Below are 24,450 nucleotides of genomic sequence, written 5' to 3'. Positions count from 1 at the left end.
CACAATTCTTTCCCCTGGTCCAGCCCTTGTTCCAGCTCAGGTGGTAGCTAGGGGATTTCTCATAACTGCAGCCTCCTTTGTTGTGTTTCAACCTCTTATATATCTTTTACACAAGGCAGGAATCCTTTGTTTCTCTCTGGGTTCCCACCCCCTCCTTCTAAATGGAAAAGCACCAGGTTAAAGATGGATTCCAGTTCAGGTGACATGATCACATGTCACTGTAAGACTCCAAGCCTTCATTCCTCCCAGCCTGACTCACAGGAAGGCCTGAAAGCAAACAGAACCATCCACAGTCAGCTGTCCTGGTTGATGGGAGCCATCATGATTCCGAACCACCATTAATGGCCCACACTTTGCATAACTACAATAGGACCTCAGAGTTATATTCTATATTTCTAGTTTCAGATACAAGAGTGATACATTTATACAAATAGGATGACCATGCTCAGTAGATTATAAGATTTGTAATGATACCTTACAAGAGACTATTTGCATGAAGCATATTTCAGTTAAATTATACTCACACTCATTAGCATATTTTCATAAAATCATATAGAGTGCAACGTCACACTGTGAAAACACATTCACTGAAAAATTCAGATTGTCTGACCCCAAAACACAGGTTCATACCACTTGAGCTAAAGGGGTGAAAACCTGGCCCCAATGAAGTCAGTGGCAAAACTCCTATTGACTTTAGTTGGGAGTTACACAGAGAGATCCTTCTTACAAAGTAGTCAGTTTATTAAAGCAAATTGTGGCCAAACTTTGAATTCACTGTATGTTTAGCATTGAAAACTACCCTCTAGCAAAAGTCATTGGTATCAAGTCTTCTCTAGGAAGCAGATGGACTGCCTTTACTCCCCATTCCTGTCCTGGATCTCATCCTGATCTTCTTCTGGTGAATCGAGTTTAGTAAAAAACAGCAGAAGTTGACTCTAAATATGCATCAATCCAGGACCTGTTAGAAATGTGGAGTGGCAGAGTTTTTCAAGAGATGGCTCAAATTTTAACTTTGTACAGTACCTATTACAGTACCCATTTATCATTCGAACAGTCTAGCCCTGTAGTGTCATGAGCATCGTACATACAGATATATTTATAGGCTTGGAAGAATTCTTTTTTTTTTTTGTAATTTTGACAGAATATTGGTTATTATTTTGTATTTTTTATTTACTTAAAGCTTCACAGTTGTGCAAAATTATGGGCTTAAAGTATTTTTTGTATATTTATCTATTTTACATGTTTACAGTTTCAGGAAATGTTGGGAGTGTCAGATTATTTAATGACAGTAGGCGTTGAGATTAAAAAATGTTAAAGCTTTATAACCATTAAAACCACAAGTTGTCAACATTGCATGTCAAAATATGCAAAGTAAATATCCTTATATCAAACCATGATAAGCTCTTAGGCAGCATTTTTCTTCCTTTCCCTGTCTGTAGATTTTGATTATTATAGAGGGAAATATTTTTGTCAGTCTGTGTGTATACAGTGAAATTAATATTTACTGATAAAAATCAAATCCTTCTAACCTAGAAATATCATACCCAGCGTGTTATTGCCATGGTTTATTTGCAACAATGAAACTTATTTTAACTTAAATTGTTAGTGGAGATTTTGCAGTATTCATCTTTGTGCCTGATATTGGAATTACCATAAACCTCTGTGTGGCAGGTCTTTTATTTTGCCTTTCAGCTGCTTTTCTCTGCATAGTTACTAGGCATTCCCAGGACAGTAGGTATTCTGACCTTTTTAGCCCTAGCACTCATCAACTGTCACAATAAATCAGGATAATACTAAAGGGATTTTTCATCCTGGTTCAAGATAAATAGCGAGTAGCAGCTCAGAAGACCTGACATCTATCTATCTAATCTATCTATCTAAAATATCCATCTATCTAATCTAGCTATCTATTTCCACATGCACAAAAGTTTTCAATAATTATAACTTCCTAAAGTTTTTACCTTTTAGGGAGATATTTTCCAGGCCTGTTCTCTGACAATTCTGACCGTTTGGAAAGTTTTAGCAAAAATGGTATTGCTATTTTTCAGTATGTGGAGAGAGAACGAAATATACCCAAGCCATTATAAAAATAAAAAATAATTTTACAAAATCTTTATTTTTTTTTAACAGCTTTAGTGATAAAGTGGCAGGAAGTAGGAAGTGCAGGGAATTAGTTCACAATGCACTGAAATACGTTTGAGTGTGCTGGAGAAATTGGCATTCATTTGGCCAACTGATCAGGGCCGGCTCCAGACCCCAGCGCACCAAGCGCACGCTTGGGGCGGCATTTTGCCGGCAGGGCGGCAGCCGGCTCTGGCGGACCTTCCGCAGTTATGCCTGCGGGAGGTCCACCGGAGGCGCGGGACCAGTGGACCTCCCGCAGGCATGACTGTGGAGGGTTCGCTGGTCCCGCGGCTTGGGTGGACCTCCCGCAGGCATGACTGCAGATGCTCCACTGGAGCCGCGGGACCAGCGGAACCTCCGCAGGCACGTCTGCCAGAGGTCCCCCGGAGCCGCAGGACCGGCGGGATTCCTAGAGCCGCCCCTGCAACTGATCCACTGAAAATCATCTGCTGCTGTAAATTGTTAGCAAAGATAGCGCTAAGCTCAGCATATGTGCCGCCGAGAAAGGTCACAGTGTGTGTGCAGTTTTCATAGATTTTAAGGCCAGGAGGAACCATAGTGATCATCTAGTCTGACCTCCTGCCTAACACAGGCCATAGAATTTCATCCAGTGCTTCCTGAATCAACCCTATGACTTCAGGTTGAGCTAGAACATATCTTCAGATCCATTCGTAGAGAGATAAGAAGTTGGGCACAGCAACTTTTATTCCAAAAGTTATTCCAAATGAATATTGTGGCGAGGAGAAGTAAAGTGAGCAGCAAGGCAAAACTGGTCAACATTCAAGTATCATTGCAAAGAAGACACAGCAAAGTGGGAAGGATGCATGAATGGGAGAAGATAAAGGATTTCAGATTCTGCCATTTAGGCAAAATCAAATAGGCAAATATTTTAGGTCGGATTGAAGAGGACTTGTACAGTAGGCTCCTCACTATGCTGCTTATTACAGTGTTTCGCTGATAAAAGAGTCAGTTTAGTTATAAATTAGGGCATGGTCCCAAAACCCACCGATGTCAATGTAAAGACTCCAGTTGATTTCAGTGGGCTTAGGGCTAGGAGCGAAGAGATGAGACGACTGGCCTGTTGCTTGGCTGGATACGCTGGCATTATTGATTGAATCCCTCTGGACTTTGTTCATCCAGGCAGGTACTTTTGGAAAATACCTGGGTACCCCAAGAGAGACAAACTTCTGACCCTACACAGTCTGCATCATTAGGGTGTTTGTAGTTAGATTCTTATGCTGTCTGGCCAGTTTCTCACTTCAAAACCAGCTCTGCTGTTTCCACAGTGATCTTTGAGAAGGAGTCTGTTGGACATTGGAGTAAAGGGGCTCCAACTTAGTGCGAACTATCTGCTTTGGAAAATATTGATCTCAGGAACAATCTTGGGTTATGACACTTAGCAGGAACCTCTCTTATCCCCCGCAATTTCTGGCAAATCTTAAGCACCCTTCTGATACCATTGGGAAGTTTTCCTAATGAATAATTAAGGCAGAAGACTGGAGGGCCCAAGGCACAGTGATGGATTGCAGGCCTTTTTACATTTACGTGTCTGGTTTGACTCCTTCCAGGTAAATAACGAACAAATGTTGATCGAATCCAAAACCTGTTGGGTGAAATGATTAATGGTCTCTGTCCACATCCTGGTGGATGACATCTGCATGACAAAAATTGTTAATTAATTCAAGTCATCCCCAACACTGCAGTATTTCAGTCCACTACAAATTCCAGAAGGCAGAAAACAAGTGTGTCCAATTTTGGAATGCAGTGAGAACAAAACTGCCACGATCCCATACTTTCCTCAACTTAAATAACTTAAGTACTCAGCAAAAGCCAACCAGATCCACAGGTGGCATCCTTGCTGGCAGTCTTAACAGAGAAGCCAAGGGATCGGAAGGCCAAAATATCTCTCACCCCCGAATGTATTTACAGTGCATTGTTGGGAAGCTGGTAACGCTGCTGCCCTGGTCATGTTTGTTGAATAGGTGAGGATTTAGGGTTGTCATTATGCTACTTTTTGCCAGGACTAAATGAATTAAGAGCTATAATTGGGTTTCTTTTGGTATTATGATGTAAAGGTCAAAGGTTAATAAGATTCGGGACCCTTGTTCCTACCAATAAAAATGCTGGCAACTTGAATTCCATGTCAAGGAAAACTAGGACATCGGAGTACGAACACGGAAACATCTTTGTTTCCAATTCCACTTGCAGCTCTCTGTTCAAGCAATTGCAGGATCGGGCCTTTGTTTGCTCTGGCGTTGCTTAACAAAATCCAGTTATGATCAAATCAAATTAATCGCTCACAAATGTCATATTGCTCTCCCCTCGGAGGGCGTGGAACGCATTTTTGGGACTGCTCCTTTGGCTTTAGTTATAAGCAAGTTAGTCAGGGGGGAAATCAAATGTTTATGTTTCTGAAAAGGAGGTAGTGGAATCCTGGAACAAGTTAGGGCCTGCAAATGTGATTTGAATAGTTTAAAGAATTGTCTTTTGGCTAAAAACTGTTTATGATGCTTGCGGGTTGCACTAAAACCCCTATAACCACATCACCCTCACAACTGATACTAATTAGCATCCTTGCTGGCAGTTTAGGCAGGGAGACTGGAGACTGAATTACCCTTGAATCCTTAGGGTGCGTCTACACGCAAGTGGTTGCCCACAGCAGCAAGTCTCCGAGCCTGGGTTGACCGACTCGGGCTTGCATTATGGCACTAAAAATAGCTTAGGCAGCATCTTAGGCTCTGAAGCCCAGGAGGGGCTTAAGAAAGGGGCTGCAAACAAGGCCCAGCGGGTGGGCTGAAGAGAAGGGTAGAAGAACATTTTTGTTTGCTTAGAACTTTTCAGTTTGGACTCTTGGTACCCTAGAAGGGATTACATTTGCTGTGACTTGGCTGGAGAGCTAAGCCACATCTCCCACACAGCCCTGTATCTGGGAAGCTGAGAAGACCAACCTTGGAAAGGGAAACTAAGGCGGGGATGCCAGCCATAATACACCCAGCCAACAGGGCAGTATGGGGTAAAGGCACCCTTATGAGAAATCCCAAAGGCTCGAAACCCCACAGACCAATGAAAAGAATCCAAAATTCATTCTTATTAATCTCCTGGTTTTTAAGCTGATCTCATGATTTTTTTTAATGCTTGGGGTTACCAGTCAACGCTGAAATTCACCGATGTGCAGAGAACCAGCATAAGATCTATCCACTCTGAGCCCCACTTTAGCCAATTATCCTAGAGAAACAACTATGCCCTAAACAATCACGCAAGCCTAGCCCATTCCACAAATGTCAGGAACGCTAAGTAACAAGGGATAGAAACATGGCCTGATGGCACTGTGGTATTTAGCAGAGTATTTGTGTCATAGAATCATAGAAGATTAGGGTTGGAAGAGACCTCAGGAGGTCGTCTAGTCCTGCATTCCACCCAGTCTTACTGCTGAATACAAGCCTAATCGGAATACGGTTAGGGTGACTAATAATACGTGTCTCACCTTTTGCAGGAACAATTGTAAAACCCGGGTAAGGGATTGATTTAGAGTGTGAGCTTGGGTTTAAAATGGCATCTATACAGAAGTACTGCATCAATTTGCAGGCTCCAAGTTACTGTGGAAGAAATGGCCCTTGAGTTGCCTACCCATTCAATCAATCCCTGGCCCGTAGGGGACAGCGCGTCAGGCTGTGAGTTGGCTAGTCTCATTCCTACTGCCCAAGGAGCAGTAGTGGACCAGGCTGTGAGTAGCTGAGTCTACTGGGCCCCAACCAGCTGCTTGACCTGACTTGCTTGCCCTTGGAGCCAGCCCTGTCTGTGGTAACCTACTCCTCCTAGCTTGGGTCGACAGGAGGGAGTACCCCCAAGGAGCAGTTTGAGTGATGCTGCTGTTTCTTCTGTCCATGTTTTAGGTCACTTCCTGGGTAACAATACTGTGATTGATGTGCTGAGACAAGCAGGCTTTGAAGTGGAGCATACACCTGCTGGACAACCAATTGGAAAGTAAGCAGCTGCCTGTAGATCCTTTAACCTCTGTCTCTCTCTCTCTCTCTCTTTCTCCGAGTGAGCAAGGTTATTTTGGTGAGCGAAAAGGGTGAGTTACCTTCTTCCCTATAAAGTTACAGGTACTCGTTTCAATGGAAGGCATCTGAAGTGTCAGCTAATGTACATCAAATGTGTGATACTGTGGCAGGAGGTAGCTCCCTGTAGGTTTAGATGACATAGACGCTGCTTATTCACACCAGGGATGCTTGAACAATTTGTATACTGGGGGTGCTGATGTTATGCTTATAAGAAGCACACGGGATCTTTTTCAGGGGAAAAGGCAATATGCCGTGTTTATTGGAAAGACAACAATTAGCCATTGAACTAAACTGTAAACCCTGGAAACCACTTCAAGCCAGAGGGTGTGGCAGCACCCCTAGTCCAGCACCTATGATTCAGACCAGATCAGATGCACCATGGTGAAAACAAGAACAGGTCAATGTACTGAGAGGTGGTACCATTCTGTGGAGTTCTTTTATTCATTAAGAAACGCCATTGTCCTTGTCAGCTTCTCCCCTGGCAGCTTTCCCACTGCCTCTTCCCCTCTCCCTGGGGCAGGAGTCACCTCAATGCTGCAGGGCTACGGTGCATTGCTGGAAATGTAGCGGCACTTGAGCTACTTACTGTTGATGCCTCTTTGTGCCAGGCCCTTTTTTCCTCCACAGAGATATCGATTTTTCCGTTAAGGACCCTTTTGTGCATCTGTGTCCCAGACAAAGCCCACATCCCGAGAGGAGTGCTTTGTAACGATCTTCTCCTCTCTCGGAGTATCCAAGGAAATGCATTATCTTTGCACTTTCGTCCTCCCCTGTGCACCCTGGAGATAACATTGGCTGACATTTCTTCATAAGATTGTTGGCAATCCCGTGCTCGGAATAAGTGCTAGTGCCACTGTTCTGAGCAATCGCACGTGTGTTCCTCTCTATGGTCCACCCAGGGCACCCACTCCAGGCTCCCGGCTCCTCAGCTATCACCTCTCTTGGGCAGAGACCCACATCTCACTTCCTTCTTACTAGGTTTTTTCCTGGATGTACAACTCCCTGCCTAGACTGTGCTTTTCCCAGCAAGTTAGATGGCCTAAGCTGGCCAGAGTCTGTGTTTTGCTTTCTCTCCAGCTTAGGTACTGGAACTAGGGATGTGAGGGGTGCTGCAGCACCCCCTGGCTGGAAGAGGTTTCCATCATATGCAGGGTTTACAGTTTCAGTCAATGTCCCTCAGCATCCCCACTATGCAAATTGTTCCACCACCCCTGCTCTCCAGAGGCTGTGAACAACATAATGTCCCATGGTGTTTGTACACCACTCTATAAGCAAGAACATTTATTGTTAAGGTAAAAAATAATCAGCAAGAAAACATTAAAAATAGTAAAAGAACCTATGTGCATGCTAAAAGGCTTACCCCAAATCACCCCAACTCCAGCCTCAGGCTCTGGTAGGTGTCAGTCCTTCAAAACCCACCGCTGAGTTTTCCCCGTGGGTTACAAGTTCATAACTGTCTCAGATTCAGAAACAGCACAACCAGGGATAGTTCAGTCTTTACTTTATACGGCTTGGCCCTTTGATCTTGGCCTCTTGTAAGAGGTGACCAGCGGACAATGGCTCAGTCCTCAAGGCGTAGTTTCAAAAGGCTGGATTTTTGCATGCCTAGAGTTGTGGAATTCGCATTCACTTCTCCAGGGAAATTCCCAGGAAAACAACGTAATATCTTTTGGTCCAAAAGACCGTTCTTGCCTTGCACATAGCTCTCGCACCTATCACATCCGTGCTCCACCCTCCCCCGCAGAGGTTACATTCAATCCCAGCCCACAAGAATACATAAACTATTCATTTAATACAATGGGCTCCAAAGATACTTAAACATAATTCAATACGGTCTCCCAAGGATATTGCAGGAAATTGCCGAATCTGTCACAGTTAGTAGCATTTTCCTGTCCCTGGTGGGACTAACAGTGCACAATGCAAATATGAGGTGAGTTTCATTAACGGGATTAATTGCAGGGCTAACGACTCTTGTCTGGTTGTATTTTCTGTACAAAGACACTGTCTAGATTTATATAGTCTTAACATTTGGCTGATTGGACCTTGTTTGCAAAACTCCTGCAATCCTTCATATAGAATATGATAACGCTTAATGGCCCATAAGTATCTCTGACACAAAGTTTATCCTGAATGCTTCACAGAGTTTATTCAGCAATAAAACTTCAGAGTTAAATAATATCAGATGGAGAAAGAAATGAAAAGATACAAGAGGGAAGGAAGGGCATATGTTCAGATATGATTTGGAAATTCATTGGGGCAGAAAGATAGGAATCACTTGTAAATGGAAAGAGCTTGTGGAGTTAAGTTGAAAACAGAGCTGGTCAGAAAATGTTTTTGTTTTTTTTTCTTCCAATGGAAAATGTTGATGAAAACTAAAACCACTAAAAGAGTTAGTTTTCATCAAAATGTTAATGAATATTTCTGATAGTTATAAACAAAATAAAAACAATTTTCAGGTTTGGGGCTTTCTGTTTTCCAACAAAAAAATCAAAGACCTTTTCTGAAAAAAAAAAATCTTTTATTCAAAAAAACACTTTTCTGTTGAGCAGCTCTAGTTAAAACCATGAAGTTCTTGGTCCTCCAGGTCCAGGTTGAGTTTTATATGGGAGACTTAGTAAAATGTTATATTCTGTCTCCTAGAATCATGATGTCTGTCTTTCTCTGCTCCCATAAAATAGAGTTGTAGAACACGTGCATTCTATAGTGTAGCAACCATGTCAAGGGATAGAGAGGAGTTCAGTGCTAGATATTTATGTGTACATTAGACAAACACCTATCAGGAAGCGTACTTAATCTTGCTTCTGCATGGGTGGATGGATTGCATGACATCTTGAGATCCTTCCAGCCCTCCATTTCTATGATTCTATGTGAGATGGATCAAGGCGGGGTCTAGCAGTATTCTATCAGGGTTGGATACTACATTGATGAGCATGGCATAAATGCCTAGACAGACAGATCAGTCAGCCATGGGTGAGATCTTACTTCATGTCTTCACTCGTGGTTTAAAAGAGGGCATAAATGGCATGTTAATGAAATTTGCAGGTGATACTAATTTGCAAACATCACTCAGAACAGAGGAAATGTTAAAAAAAACAACTTAGCAAGTTCAGAGACAGACAGAAAACAGCAAAGTGAGATTGTGTTTGGAAACATGGAATCTAATGCACTGAAAGGAAAATAATTGAAACCACATGTGCTGCCTACCTGAAGGATTGCCTTTCTCCCCCTGCCATACTCCCACTGGTTCCCCTTTGTAAAAGCAAGGAGGCTGCTGACAAGTGAGGACCATGGAAAGTGCTTCCCCCCAGGTCTGGAATAGTCTGTATTTGGCTACCTCTGGAGACGCTGCAAAAGACATCTGTCTGATGCAGGTTTTGGAGAGCGTTGAGGGTATGGTCCCAGAATGATGAAGGAGCAGAAAGGACTTTTTTTGGAGACAACCAACTGGCTGAGTTCCTGTCTGATTGACTGTTTAATGGTGCTGAGTTTATGTTGTAATATTAATAGAGTGATAGGGCATCTAGAGCCTTGTGTAGATGTCTTTATATTTTTAACTATTTAAATCAAAATAAGTACCAATGCACAAAAAGGGAGGGGAAGACCTGGAAAGTCCTACTGCTAAAAGAGACACCTTGCAGTGGAAATGGAAAGCAAATTAAACATGAGTTTGGCTAAAATAAAAGGGTCCAGACAGTTTTGAGTCACATGCAGGGAGACATCACTTTATGGAGCATGGTTGCTTTCTGCATGATCTTTGAAGGACTGCACGTGAAATAATGGGTCTGAGTCTCCTCTCACTTATGCCAGCATAGACTAAGGAATCAGGTCCACTGTGTTCCATTCTGGGTCACCACATTGGCAAAAGGTGGTTAAGAAAGTGAAAGAAGTTCAGAGAAGATTGGCTGGACACTTGTTTGGTTGGGGGCATGGGCAGAATGGATGGATTGATTCGCAAGAAAAAATTAAGATGGCTAAATGTCTATAGCTTGGCCAAGGGAATGATAACTCAGGTGGTAGGGGGGTCCACAATATTTGAATGGTTGGAGCACTGTTGGAGAGGAATCGTTTAGGGTAGCACATGGGGGTTTACGCAGGTGTAAAGGGTGAAATTAAGGAAGGGAAGGTTTAGGTTAGACATCAAGAGAAGTTTCCTGACAGTGGGATATATTAGGCTCTAGGACAGTCTTTCTAGAGAAAAATCATAAGACCCATAATTTGGAACTTTTAAATTAGCTTTGACAAAACACTAGATGGTGTTCCATGCTACAGGGAACAATCCTAGCTTGGCAGGGAGATGGACCAATAGGACACATTTGTCTTTGATGTCTCAGATTCTGGGATTCCATAAATAGTTTGTATTTCATTAGTCTAAAGGAAAATTAAAGAAAGCTGTGAATAGCTTCATAGCCAAGCGATATCACCTTAGGTCATTTTATCTAGGCTCTGAAATCTATTTGATTTTCAGAAAACATAAGAATATATTCAGATTCTCTCCAGAAATACCTACGGGATTTCATCATGTGTGTTAGAAGAAGTGCAAGACTCAAACAGCACAAAAGCAGAATCCAAAGAATAAAATCTGAAGTGTTCTACTTAAAAGCTTAATTATATACGTTCAGCCAAAAATAAAACCTAGTTAAAAAGAGCAGAGACAATCATCTTCTTGAGTCCATGAAAGTGAAGGGCCAGATTGTGAGCAGGCTTTTGCATGGATCCATGGTGGAGGACCCGAGTAGACTTCTCACCTTTGTGTGCTCTTGTGATAGGGACAACTGTGGTACCCAAGCTCTCCTGTGCATAAGGACTGTAGGACAAGCCATCCCAATGGCCATGCTCCTCACCTGCTGCCAAGTCATGGAAGAATGCTGTACCTTTCCTTGGTTTGGCAGAGTATACAGGTATCAGCTGCAGCTTGCCTCTTGCTGCTTCCACTGGGATGAGAGGCCTATATAGAAGGATGGTAATTAATTTCTGCTGCTTAGCCCCAAGAGGTTAAGGACAGAAATAAAAGCACAGCTTATATTCTTCCATTCAGCAAGAACATATAATTAAATATAGCACCCAGCAAAGTGGTTTGATGGAAAGAAGTACTACCGTGCATTTTGTTGGCCTATGAGACCGTATCCAGTACGTAAAGCTTTGGCGTGCAGCTGAAGGATGGAGTAGATTCTGAGAATTCTTGAACAACAGAGAAGCATCATTGGCCGCAGGTGCTTCCTGAATTGATCTTTTAGTTCTGCTGTTTGAAATTAAATTTGCAGCAGCTGCGGCCACTGATCTGCTCAAGCCATTGGAATCTGTATGAGGCAAAATTCCCTTCCCCCACTTTCTGAAGGAGCAGAGAGCGAGAGAGAAGATTGATTTGCTGTGGAATGTGCTCCCTTCCTCAATGAAAGAGGCACAAGACAAGAATGTTTGCTGTTATCTCGGGACGAGGCTACGAGATGTATGTTTAGCCATTCGTTGCCTGAAACCTCTATTTAGGGGCCGTGATGGGATCCACAAGAGAAAAACAAAATCCAAAAATTGTTCCAGCTCACCCCGCAAATATATTTTGAGGACATTTTTTTTTTCGGGTTAAAAAAAATGGATCCAATTTCAAAAATATTTATTTCATCACAATCCACATTTTGATCTTGTTGATGGAGAGGACTAGAATTTAAGGGGGATGTTTTCAAAGATGCCTAACACTCAGCTTGACCAAGGTAATTAGGTACATGAAGATATAGATAAGCATCTCATGGAATTTACAAAATGCCTTGGCAGGCTAGGCAACTAAATCCCATGACAGTCAAAGCATCTAACCTGCTTCAGCAATTTGGTATATTCACTAGGCACATATCTGCAGCTTTAGGTGCCCAAATACCTTCGTCAATCTGGCCCTTAGGCACTTTTGGGTATGACACCCTAAACCAAAATGCAATGGCCTCCACTTTATTACTTCCTTAAGGGTTGTATTGTATCGATCATGATGAAACCCATGGGATTCCTGCTGTCAATTTACCTTATTAAAAATCCCCTTCACTGCTGTGGTATGTCCCAGGTATGTTCCAGAATGCATGGGATCTGCATAGAAGAGTAATAGGCGTAATGCAGGCAAACACATTTTGCCCTTGAATATACCTGCTGCAGGCAGGTTGAGCAGCACACACACTGAGCTGCTGAAGGTACAGGTTAGAGCAAGCAGTCCACACCTGGAATGCATCTGAATGTCCCCTGACACTCAGTTGATTTTAAAGAAATATTAGTGGTGCACTGACCGCACAGAAAGTAACCTGGAGGTGCAGCAGCAAACCAATTCGCTCAATGGTTATTTTTATATGCTGCTGTTTTAGCTGTGAGCATGGGATCTACTCCATCTAAGACTTGCTGTGTCAACAAGAATAGATGCTGGGCGTGGGCAGAAGAAATCTATGGCCCTGAAGCTGCACCGAATACAGGCATTGCTCTTATTTCTAGGTATCTTCATGGGTGTGAGCAGGAACGTCCCTAAGTATTCTGCTGCCCAGGGTGGAAAATGTTTTCCATGCCACCCCCTCCCCCATCTCCTGAGAACTGAGCCAAAAAGAAACAAACAAAGAAAACCGGAGCCATCCAATCAGTGAAGAAAAAAATGGCCAAGCAGTATAGCGCCCCCTGGAAACTGGCACCCATGACAGCCACTTTGTACCCCAGCTCCTAAAACTGTCCCTGGGCGTCAAAGATCCCGTTGCAGGATCAGGCCCGCAGTTGGTATGGATAGCAGTTTTTGCATAACTTAATTTTCCCTAATCAACACTAGGCTTAAGGCCCAAATCCTCAAAGGGATTTAGGTGCCTATCTCCCATTGAGGATCTGGGCCTAAGTCTTAGAAGAAACAATATGTTTAATTAATTGCAGAAATAAAGCCGTGTTTGTAGTATACCGCAGTCTGGTATTACAGATGAGAAGGATCAGCTTCAAAAAGACAAATAATGCTGCACACCTTTCCACTGGTTGGAAATCTCCCTAGTCCCTTCTCACATGCCAATAGCCATCATTCTTCCCTGTGCTCAGAGCTATGCGGAGCCATCTCGCCCATCATTCAAAGTTCTTATCGCGCTTTCCAGAACAGTAAACTGCCAATTAACTGCCCATGATACCAAACCAAAATTCCAGAATTGAACCCACCCACAAATTGGAGCAGTTCAGGTCTGAATGCAGATATCAACTTTGCAGCGAGCTTCCGTCCTGGTGGATCTGAACAGCTGCAAATGTTGGCGAAGCTTGGATCCACATCCAGATGTCAACTTTGCATCTCTGACTTGTCTCTGAAATGAACACTGAAAGGGCTTCTTTTGGCGGGGGAGCGGGGAGAACGGGACAGATGGGAGGGATGGTCTACTAACGAAGAACGCAAACTATGTAGAGGTCCATGTTTAAAGAAGATGAGGTAAGACAAAGAACATTGTGAAGGTAGATTGAGAGAAAGGGGGGAAAGGGAGATCTATAGACTGAAATCTTGACTTCAGTTGAGGCCAGAATTTCACTCTCTGAGTGAATGGTTGAAGTCAAATGAGGTAAAGTTTTGCTAGAAAAGAGAAGGATAAAGAAATAGCACGTAATGTAAAATGACACCTTTGTCTGGGGATGGATGAACTGGTTCAGATCAAGTAAGAACTGGCATGAATCTTCACGCAAAACTTTAAGCTACCCTGAACCAAATCTCGTCTGAGATGGGAAGAAAGTTGGCTATCTTTTCCCCACTCTGAATGGTTTCCAGGTGGCAGTGCTGGAACAATCCCTGATTTCTACTGTGAACTTTTGGGATTTAATCCAAGCCTCTAGATCATCCTCCCTGCACTAGCTCCATCACAGTCAGGACAGAAGGGAAGCAAAGCCATAATTCATTGTTTTTCACATGACAATATAATTTGCAATGGTTCCAAAGAGGACAGGATGGGGATTAAATAGGGATCATGTCCATGTGTATGTGAATGTATTGCCTAACCTAAAGTTGGGGAATAGCATTGTTTAGTGCTTTTGAAATTTAGTCATGGAAATATGGTGGAATTCCTACATGGCCCTACAATATCATCCTTCATGATTTTATCTCCCCTATCTCCATAGTTATCTCAGGGGTTGACTCACTCAAGGTAAGTATTGGGGGTGGGAGGAAATAGGGAAAGGTTTCAAAATCAGGGGTAGGGAAGCAGAGTTAATTTGTCAATGAAAATGTGAAGACCCTCTCACATCATAGCAAGGTATTAGTTACAGCCAGTGTCTGTGCATGCTGTTTATGCCACCTATCAGCTATCGGGCACCTTCTGAAAGAAAATATTAGTTTTGCCAGGAAAATTTGAAATTATTCCCAGTTTTTCAGCTCCCTCTGATGGGTAGCCCAAGCTACCAGGCTCCCGCACTCCTAGGCTGCCTGTTGCATAGACTGCCTCAGAGCAGGGGTTCCTAGCGGTTCCTTGGCCAAGGAACCCACAGCTCAGTTCCATAGAGCTGATTCAAAATCCATTGAAGGCAGTAGAAAGACTCTGCTGAACTTCCATGGTCTTTGGATCTGGCCCATTATGGTTGTTTGGTGACCTACAGGAAATGGGTTGCTCTTCCAGGCATCCCTCCCATGGGACCGCTCTCCACAGGACAGGAACCAGTGCCAGAATTGGCAATAATATGGTAGCTTTGTTGGCGTCCTCATCAGAAAGGCTACGGAATGAATCAGAAAGGAGACAGAATGACCCTCTAGCCCGGGAGATACTGGACCAAATTCAGACCATGTAGCTGTGCCTATTTATGCCAGCAGAGAATTTGGCCCATTCTCGCTAAAACAGGATTACAAAGAAGATTGCTCTGTCAGCGATCGTGTTGTACTTGTCCTTTGGACTGATTCATTCCCCAGTGATATCAATCTGGACTAAAGTGCTGCTACCCTTTGTACCAGCTCAAGTGGTACAATGGTATAAAGTGGCATCATGTGGTCTGAAGGACTGTCCATTTATCTAGGTATGTCTGCAATATGTCTGCAGTCACTCTGTCTACCCAGTGTCAACTTTCCCTACCTTCGTTATCACACTGTCATGCAAAGAGGCCTCACACATTTCACCTGATAGTTTTTCTACTTCCAGAGCCATCTTTTTTAACAGTGGAGTTTGTGGGATGTGTTGTAATCATTAGACCTACTCGCTTGGTTGTCAGCAGAACTGCGGGTAATTCTGCATGATATGCAGAAGCAAGTATTTAATATGGATGATTTCCTACAAACAAGGTGGGAGAAATAAGTTTCAAGGTCTTTTCTCCGTATTATCCTTCTGGCCAACATTTCTGCAAGTAAAATTCGGTTCACAAGAATGGTTGCTGAAAAGGAAAGTGCTGAGACTATTCATGTTTCCACACATAAATACTCTTACAAACACATTTTCATACCTGTAGTAGTGCTGAGGTGTTCACATGGCCATCTTGAAAGTCCCAGGTGATTTGGAAGTCATCCAGAAACAAAACCATGTGATTTAGGTGGCCAGTCTCACAGGGCTAGATTGTGGAGTACTTACGTTGTTGAGTACATTCACTTCAGTGGAACTACTTATGGGAGTAAGTGCTCACCACTACAAGTAAGCGCTCCTCAAACTTGCCTGTAGCAGAACTAACAAATGATAAATAGCAACTACTTGAAGAACCAGTTAGCAAGTAATTTACAATATGTTTGCATACAATACCCATTGAATGATTTTGATTAACAATCAAAGTCCATTCCTAATCATCTGAAAAGAGCTAAATTCATCCAGTAAATGGTTTGCTGCAAATAGATTACCCAGCTTCACTTCTGATCTGTTAGAGAAGCATCCAGACTTGTTCATCCCTCTGTGAGCCAAACTAATCTTTGTGGTTCACCCTTCACTACAGTTCATGCTACTTACAAGTGAGGATCACACCAATCTGTTTTCCATTTCCTGGAGATTAAATTCCTGTGTTTGACATCATTTTAGCTTAGTCAGAACTTCTCAGCAAAGCAACTCCTCCACTTTCTGTGTGTGTGAGGGGCAGCCTCCTGTGTATCGATGCACATGGCAATACTTCATGCTTCCTGAACTACAGAGAGCACAAGTTCAGCTCTTTTCTTTCCCCCTGCAAACTTAATTAACATTAATCCATTCTGAAAGACACTGACTTTTTCCCCTTGCACTCCCTGATGTGCTACGTTGCAAGGAGAATGAGGAATGAGGATGTCTATACGAAAAAAGTTGGCAAAAGCAATCAGGTAGATACGTCTGGGAAACATGATTAACAGCCATCAATGGATCCAATATGGAGAGGTTCTTTCAAGGAGAGAGATTTTCCAGTGCAGTGTCCCGATACAAAAATCCAACTTTAGGATTGGCACGTCCACAGTTTCAGTGAAGGGACAGGCCAACAGGTCAGGAAATCCTGATGGAAACTGAATTGTTCTGCTTAGGCCTTGTCCTGGAATCCTCATTGTTCGTAATCCCACTGTCTTTAGTTGTTCTACTTGTGAGAGATAGACCTGGCTACTCCCCAGGGAGTTCTGCACCAAAAAATTAAATATTCTGCACCCAAAAAAAAAAAATCTGTGCACAATATTTTAAAATTCTGTAAAATTCTGCAGTTTGTATTTGTCAATAAATAAATGTGGAGGCTCCAGCATGGGAGGGGGAAGCACAGGCCACTGGCTGCACAGAGGTAGGAATTCACCCTGAAGGTCGTACTCCCCCAGGACATGGGTTCGGCAGTGAGGCTGCACCTGACCCTAACACAGTGCAAGGGCTGGGCCTGCCCCAGAAACACCTTGCTGCCCTGCCCCTCTGCACCAGAAGCAGCAGGTGTGTGGGGGCAGGCTCAGCCCTGCAGGATCCAAGCGTGTGGGGCGGGGGGGATCCAGACATAGGGTGAGAGGGTTCTGTGTGGGGAAATCTGGATGCAGGCAGCTCAGTGGAGGGGTTGGGTGCAGGGGGGATCTGGATGCACAGGGGTTCATTGGGAGGGTTCTGGGTGGGCGGGGTTCAGCGGGGGGGGTCTGGGTGCTGCAGGGGTGTGGCTTTGGGTGGGAGTACGGGTGCAATTGGTTGGGACTCAGTGGGGTGGTGGTCCAGGTGCAGGGGATCCGTTGGGGTGGTCAAGGTGAATGGGTCATGTGGCTCGGCGGGGGAGTGTTAGCACAGGGGGCCTCCGGATGCAGGGGATGAGGCTCAGCAGGGGGAGGGTTTGAGCCCAGGAGGCTCAGTAGGAGGCGGTCTGCATGTAGGGTTGAGGGTCCATATTCAGGGCTGTGGGGCTTGGTGGGGGCGGTCTGGATGCAGGGGGTGAGGCTCGGTGAGGTGGGGGTTCAGGAGTGGGGAGCTCGGGATTGGGGAGTTCTGAGTGTGGGGAGTGAGGCTTAGCAGGGTGGGGGCTCAGATGTGGGGGGCTTGGTGTGGGGGTTTTGGGTGTGGTGGGGTGAGGCTTGGCAGAGGGGTCTGAGTATGGGGGGTCCGGATGCACAGGGGTTGGGCAGACAGGGTAGCAGATCCCCATTCAGAGACCCCTCCACCCACAGCTGAGGAGTGATAGGGTCAGGAAATGGGAGGGATGTGGGTGGAGCTTCCTGCAGCTGAGGGAGGTTTCTGGGGGGTGGGTCTGACCTGGCCCTGCCCCTGCCCCCATCCGCTCCTTGCAGGGAAAGAGGAAGTCCCATATTCTCCCGCACCCAATCCAGCCAGGACTAACAGCTGAGCCCAACACATGGTAGGAGCCACATTCCAAGGCATCACCAGTTCCTCTGACCCCAACACCAGCGGTGATTTACCTCTCAACCGGCTGCTCTGGGCACCTGAAACAACACACCCATGCTGCTGGGAGGGGTGGGTAACTGCTTTTGCGGCTTCCCTTTGCTTCCCTGTCAGAAAGTCATTTTTCTGTGGGGAAGCAAAGAAATCTGTGGGGGGCATGAATTCTGCATGTCTGCAGTGGCACATAATTCCCACAGGAGTAAGACCCTTAGCCTGTATAATGGACACAGTAAAACAGATCCTAAGCTGCTGTGAATTGCCATAGCTTCTTTGACTTCTTTGTCATAGCTTCTTTGACTTCCTCTGTCTGTCTATCATTTGTAAAGCACCCCATCTCTGTAGGGTGTCATTTTCTAAAGCACTTAGAAATGGCCCAACTTTGCTCCCATTAGAGTCAAAAGTAAAACTTCCATTGACTTGAGTGGGAAAAAGGGTTAAGTTAATGCTGGATCCTTTTGACGGTCCCAGCTATCATATTTACACATAATTATGTATCAACTGTTTTACAGCCTCACCTCCATCCTGACCTCCCGGGCCACAGTCTACAGTGATATCTATTTTCTCTCGCCCATGCCAAATTAAAGAAAAACTATTGGGAAATCCTGCAGTTGATGTATGTGTTGGAAAGTACTGAAGTTGCTTAACAGTCTTACTACATTTAGGCACCTCATTTTTGCATATATTTGCAATCCCAGGACTTCACTGTTTTCATTCTGTATTTCCAAACCATTCTTCATTAGTTTCAATAGTAATAGGTTACTCTTGGCACTTCTAGGGCACTTTGTCCTTGAATCTGAAAGATCTTTACATTTATTCATTAACAATGCCTCACTACACCCCCTCAGAGCAGGCAAACGAGTAGTATTATCCCCACTTTACAGATGGGAAAACTGAGCATCTATGTGGCTTTTAAGTGTGAGATATTTAGTCACTTAAGGAGGCTTTGCAAATCTGAGTGTCAATGTACTGGCTAGAGCATATGGATCAGCCTTGCCCTCTGCTGTATGGAATTCCAGGCCTGCTCAAGTAGGTGTGTACTTGTCACCTTCTAGAGGGTGCTGAGGAATGTAGCTCTAGTTCATTGAAAGCTATTGTTTTCTGGAGCAGAAAATCCTGAATTCTGTCCCCATTGGCCCCCGTGAAGTTTATACAACCACAGAAGCATTATGACTTGCATGTGATCATGCAGTTGCTCAGTGACAAAGTGACGGGTAGGGCCCAGGAGTCCTGCAGGCAGTGCCCTGTTCTAACAACTAGATTACGTTCCTCATCGGATTCAGCCCCAACTTTATATTTCAGAATTATTTATGCAAAAATAAAGCCAGTCACAAAAATACCTTTGTAGAAACAACCCATCTCCATTTAATTTGGAACTGCCCATACGAGTCTGGAGTCTGTTGTCCTCCAAGAACATATTCTCAGTGAGGGGCCCTGTTGCATTTGAAGTAAGTGCAGTACTTTGAAACGAAGATGAACAGTGATCAAACCAGGCTTAAAGATTCAGGGTATTGACTGCTTTCCATGGAACCCCACTGCAAAGACATGTTTATGTTCTGAAGTATTCCTGACGGACAGCTTGGAAGTCGAGCACTAACCTAGTTTTGGAAATCTAAATAGTTTCCTATTGTGCTTGACGTGACATGCTTCCCAGATAAACAGTCTCCCCTTCCACCGAGGAAAAATGATACTTCTGTATATCCAGGATTGTAATCACAAGGGACTAAGTCAGGCTGCCACATAGCCTCCATGAAGATGCTGGTTTGGGTGGGCACTGGGATAAATTTAACCCTAGAGTATGTGTGTGCGCCAACAGCATTCAGAATGAGTTAGCTTTAGTCAGTGAAACTGAAATATCCTTCCAGAGTGGAAGCGTTTTCTACATCCACATCTTTGTGCCTCTGTTTTTATTACACACTTGGAATTTAAAGCACAATCCAGCTGGCGGAGGTGGGCTCGTGTGGGCCTGCCTTAGTTGTGTAGTATTGTACTTCTCGCTGAGTTCTGGAGGCAAGAAGCATCACTGACTAGCTTCATCCCTACTTGAAATATGGTCACACTCCTCTGTGAAGCAGAAGCTTGCAACATAGTGGCGGATTAGCCACAGGGCCAGTGCCCAGGGGCCCCGGCCAAATGGGGGCCCCTGGAAAAATGGGTACCCCCGCGCCCTAACCCGCTCCGCCCGTCTGAGTTCAACAATGATGAGAGTTGAGGGTGTCTAGTACCTCCCATGATGGGGAACTCACCTCTGATCTAATGGTCAAACTCCACCCATTGAAATATATCAAAGGAAGATGGCCATGTGTTCAGTCTAGCCCTTTACATTTCCATAGGCAGTTTTTGCACACACAACCCTTTACTTATTCCCATCCCAACACCTACACATCCAAATGGGGCAGTGAGACCTACAGTCTCCTCTCCACCAGTGCACGGAACCTTTCATTAATGTTAAATAAGAATTTTACACATGATCAAGGGATGATTATACGTCTGTGCGAGGACACAATGATGTAACAAAGCAGGTACATGTCCAGGTATTTAGGAAAGGATTCAGCATAAGGTGCCAGTGACATGTATTGTTTGGAATAAATGCAGTTAGAAGAGTCAGAAAATCGCCTGGTGTTTACTTTGCTCTTCTTATCCTGGGAAAGCTGGGGAAAGGCTTGATAACATACAAATCTTATTTAGTGCAATTTTCTCAACTATAGTTCTATCGTTCTGTAACTGAGGTGGCTCGCCCGGTGGGCTGGAGAGCCACGGGCTAAGCCAACCTGATTATAAAATGAGCCCCACCTAGGGGGAATCAGGCAATCAGGTGCCTGGCTGGTGGGTCTTGCCAACATGCTCTACCTGATTGCCGCACTTGGGGTTGGGAAGGTCAGATTGGCAGAGACCCTGGGGGCTTTCACCTTCCTCTGCAGCGTGGGGCCTGGGGATTCTTTGTAACTCAAAGTCTTTAAATCCTGAGTTGAGGATTTCAGTAACTCAGCCAGAGGTTATGGGTCTATTACAGGAGTGGATGGGTGAGGTTCTGTGGCCTGCGATGTGCAGGCAGTCAGACTAGATCGGGGCGGGCAAACTTTTTGCCTGAGGGCTGCATCAGGTTTTGGAAATCGTATGGAGGGTCGGTTAGGGGAGTGGGTCGTGGCCCAGCCCCCACCTCCTATCAACCACCCCCCTGAGACTCCTGCCCTATCCAACCCACCCCCCGTTCCCTGATGGCCCCCCCGGGACCACTGCCCCATCCACACACCCCCACTCCCTGTCCCCTGATGCCCCCAGAACCCTCACCCCTGACTTCCCCCCGCCACCCCATCCAACCCCTCCTTTCATTCCTGACAGCCCCCCAAGGACCCCTCTCCCATCCAACCACCCCTTCCCCCCGTCCCCTGACTTCCTCCTGCCACCCCATCCAACCCCCTCTCCTTCCTGACTGCCTGCCCAGGACCCCTGCCTCCTGTTTCCCCCCTCCCCCACTGCCCCAACCCCTATCCACACTCCTGCCCCCTGACCACCACCCCAAACTCCCCTGCCCTCTATCCAACCCCCTGCTCCCTGCCCCCTTACCGCGCTGCCTGGAGCACTGCTGGCTGGCAGCGCTACAGTCGGGCCACGCCGCCACCATGCAGCACAGAGCACCGGGTCAGGCCGGGCTCTGCAGCCGCGCTGCCCCAGGAACTCACAGCCCCACCGCCCAGAGCGTTGTGCCGGCGGCGGGGCAAGCTGAGGCTGCGGGGGAGGGGGAATAGCAGGGGAGGGGCCGGGGACGAGCCTCCTGGGCCAGGAGCTCGGGGGCCGGGCAGGAGGGTCCCGTGGGCCAGGCAGGAGGGTCCCTGCGGGCCGTAGTTTGCCCACCTCTGGACTAGATGATCACGATGGTCCCTTCTGGCCTTAAAGCCTATGAGTCTAATGTCCCATACAGAGCAGAAGGTGGCTGCTGTAGAAAGAGGGAAGGCCAAGCTTAAGCGGTGACAATGCCCAGCTGGAGAAAGTGCCGGGGAGGACGCTCAGAGGAGGTAGGGGAAAGCTCTGGGAGAGGGAAGAGGCAGAGAGAGGCCCAGAGGGGAACATAAGAGGCTGGGTAGGAAGGGAACCCTGCACACAGCTCAAGGAGTAGAGCTGACTGTTCAGTTCAGGGCCCTGGGCCAGAATCCAGAGTGGGACCGGGTTCCGTTCCCGCACTGGCCCCAAGTAAGGGGGAATACAAGCCCATTGCGAAGCTTATCAACCCCACCGGGGGGTGGGGAGGCTCCAGGCTAAGCCCTGAAGGCAAGCAGAGGAGTAGCCCCAGAGGTGGTGGAAGGATTTTGTCTGCATTAGGGTCATTTGGGGACTTTCAGTTTGGACAGTTGTGACCCCAGAAGGGGTGGACTTAAAATGGTAACCTGGTCGGAGGGCCAAGACACTGAAAGAGAAACCAGAGCAACCATTGGCAGGGGAGCAAGCGATCTGCTATGCCATGCCTGGCCTCAAGGGGACACCTAGTGGAGAGTGGATTCGTTTACAGGTTCACAAAAGCTTTTTCCGGAGGAGAGTTTTCAAAAGCCCCTAAAAGATTTAACAGCACAAGTCCCATTGCCTTTCAGTGAGACTTGGGCTCTTAAATCCCTAAGTATCTTGAAAATCTCCTGGGTGGGGCAGTTAAGTTGTGTGGAAAGAAATCCAGTAAGGGCAAGTTTTTCAAAAACAAGACTCTTAAGTTAGATTCCACGATTCATATAAGGAAGCCCTTCTAGCAAAGGTGGAAGATTTCTGGCTGCTCTCTTGTTTGAGTTCTCAGTGTTGCCTATCAAATATACCAGCTGCCTATCAAGACGGCAGTTGTTATACGAAGCACACTTCCACTAGCGCTGTGGAATTGATTTTAGCTGACAGCTCTGTCAAGGGTTAGGTGCTGGGGCTTTGTGGATCTGAAACCTGAGTGGCCTTGCCTCTACCTCCTGGACAGCAATGAAGGAACTGGAGAAACCTTGGGGTCCTAGTGTCCTCTCTCAGCCTGATGGAGGTCAATGCCCAGGATGGAAGGAGTGGCTCAAGTAGAGGGAAGGAGGCTCATTGTTGGCATCTACATCTTGAGTTAAAGAACTAAGGGCCAGATTTTTAAAGTTATTGAGGCACTGGGCGTTAGGCATCTAAATGACTTTAAAAATCTGGACCTAAGTCCCCGAACTGACAGATGTTGCTGAATCATTTCCTGTGCGGACTGAGAAAGTGTAGTGAATATTGAATAGTGGGTTACAGTGGTAAATATTGAATTCAGATCCTCCATGCTACTATCGCTTGAGCTACAAGAGAATCTCCCTCATCGGGTAACAATATAGGGCATGGGACACTGAGTTAATTCTGTCCAACAGGGACAGTGATGCCAGTTTATTATTACAATTTACTTTAAGAAAACCCTGTGAAATATAGAGGTCTGACTGGAATCAGAGAAAAAATTTCAGATGAAAAGCCATTCATCACCCAACAAACGTTGTTTTCCGATGTTACGTAAACAGATTAGCAGAGGCAACGCCGTGCACTGTTGGAAAAGAAATCTGAGCTAGGAAGCTTCCAAACTGTCCTGGCATTGTACTACAGTCTGATAGCTCAGCAGCGTGACTGCTAGAAACTAAGCCAAGTGCCAGTCATATTTTCAGTGCTAGACCCTGGTGTTCGTTAGACTTGTTGGGAGTGACGTTACACAGCTTTTCAGCAGTTAAGTGGTGCCATTAATGAGATGCCAAGACACCTGCTCAGATAACTGGCACTTGGATAAAGCATTTTCAATCAAACAAACATCTGCTAAAAAACACACGCACTGCAAGGAGGATGCTTCCAAACTGACATCATAGGCTCCAGAGAATGACACCACAAGTGGTTTTCATTTGCCCGACGTTTCGTTTATTGCAGTATGAGGGTTTTCCTCACAGGAAGAAAGCTGAACTCGCTTGCTTGCATCTCCAAGCAGAGATAATGAGATGTTGTTTTTGTTCAAAAACACATCATGAGCTGGGTATCTTTCATTCTCGTCAAACAGCTTCAGTGAAGATTCCCTCTCATCTCCTGTCTGATTACATTTTTTTCCTCAGCGAATGCAAGCTTCAGAGTGCACACAGCTCCCTGGATGGTGCTGGTGTGAACCCAGAGTAGAATGATCAGATAGCAAGTATAAAAAAAAATGAGGAGCCCTTGTGGCACCTTAGAGACTAACACATTTATTTGGGCATAAGCTTTTGTGAGCTAGAACCCACTTCATCTTATGCCCAAATAAATTTGTTAGTCTCTAAAGTGCCACAAGGACTCCTCGGTTTTTTTTGCTGATACAGACTAACACGGCTACCACTGAAACCTGTCAGATAGCAAGTATGAAAAATTGGGATGGGGGTAGGGGGCTAATAGGCACCGATATAAGGAAAAGCTCCAAATATCAGACTGTCCTTATAAAATCAGGACATCTGGTCACCCTAATCCAGAGTGGCATCAGTGAATGCTCCTGATAATCCCCTGAATCTTGGCAGCTTTGCATTGCTTTA

The 24,450-nt window shown here is 45.3% G+C and overlaps 1 protein-coding gene across 4 annotated transcripts in view; it reads left to right on the top strand.

Annotated features, from left to right (window-relative positions):
* The window catches only part of TRABD2B (TraB domain containing 2B), a 388,416-nt gene that overhangs the window by 327,251 nt on the left and 36,715 nt on the right, over positions 1–24,450 (top strand). For all 4 annotated transcript variants that reach the window (XM_045026289.1, XM_045026290.1, XM_045026288.1 and 1 more), the window contains exon 5: positions 6,018–6,108. In XM_045026289.1, coding sequence (XP_044882224.1) covers positions 6,018–6,108 — 91 coding nt within the window. The remainder of the gene's footprint in view (positions 1–6,017; positions 6,109–24,450) is intronic.

This window comes from Mauremys mutica, chromosome 8, assembly GCF_020497125.1.
Source record: "Mauremys mutica isolate MM-2020 ecotype Southern chromosome 8, ASM2049712v1, whole genome shotgun sequence".
Taxonomy (NCBI): Eukaryota; Metazoa; Chordata; order Testudines; family Geoemydidae; genus Mauremys; species Mauremys mutica.
This window is presented reverse-complemented; position numbering and strand designations above follow the sequence as displayed.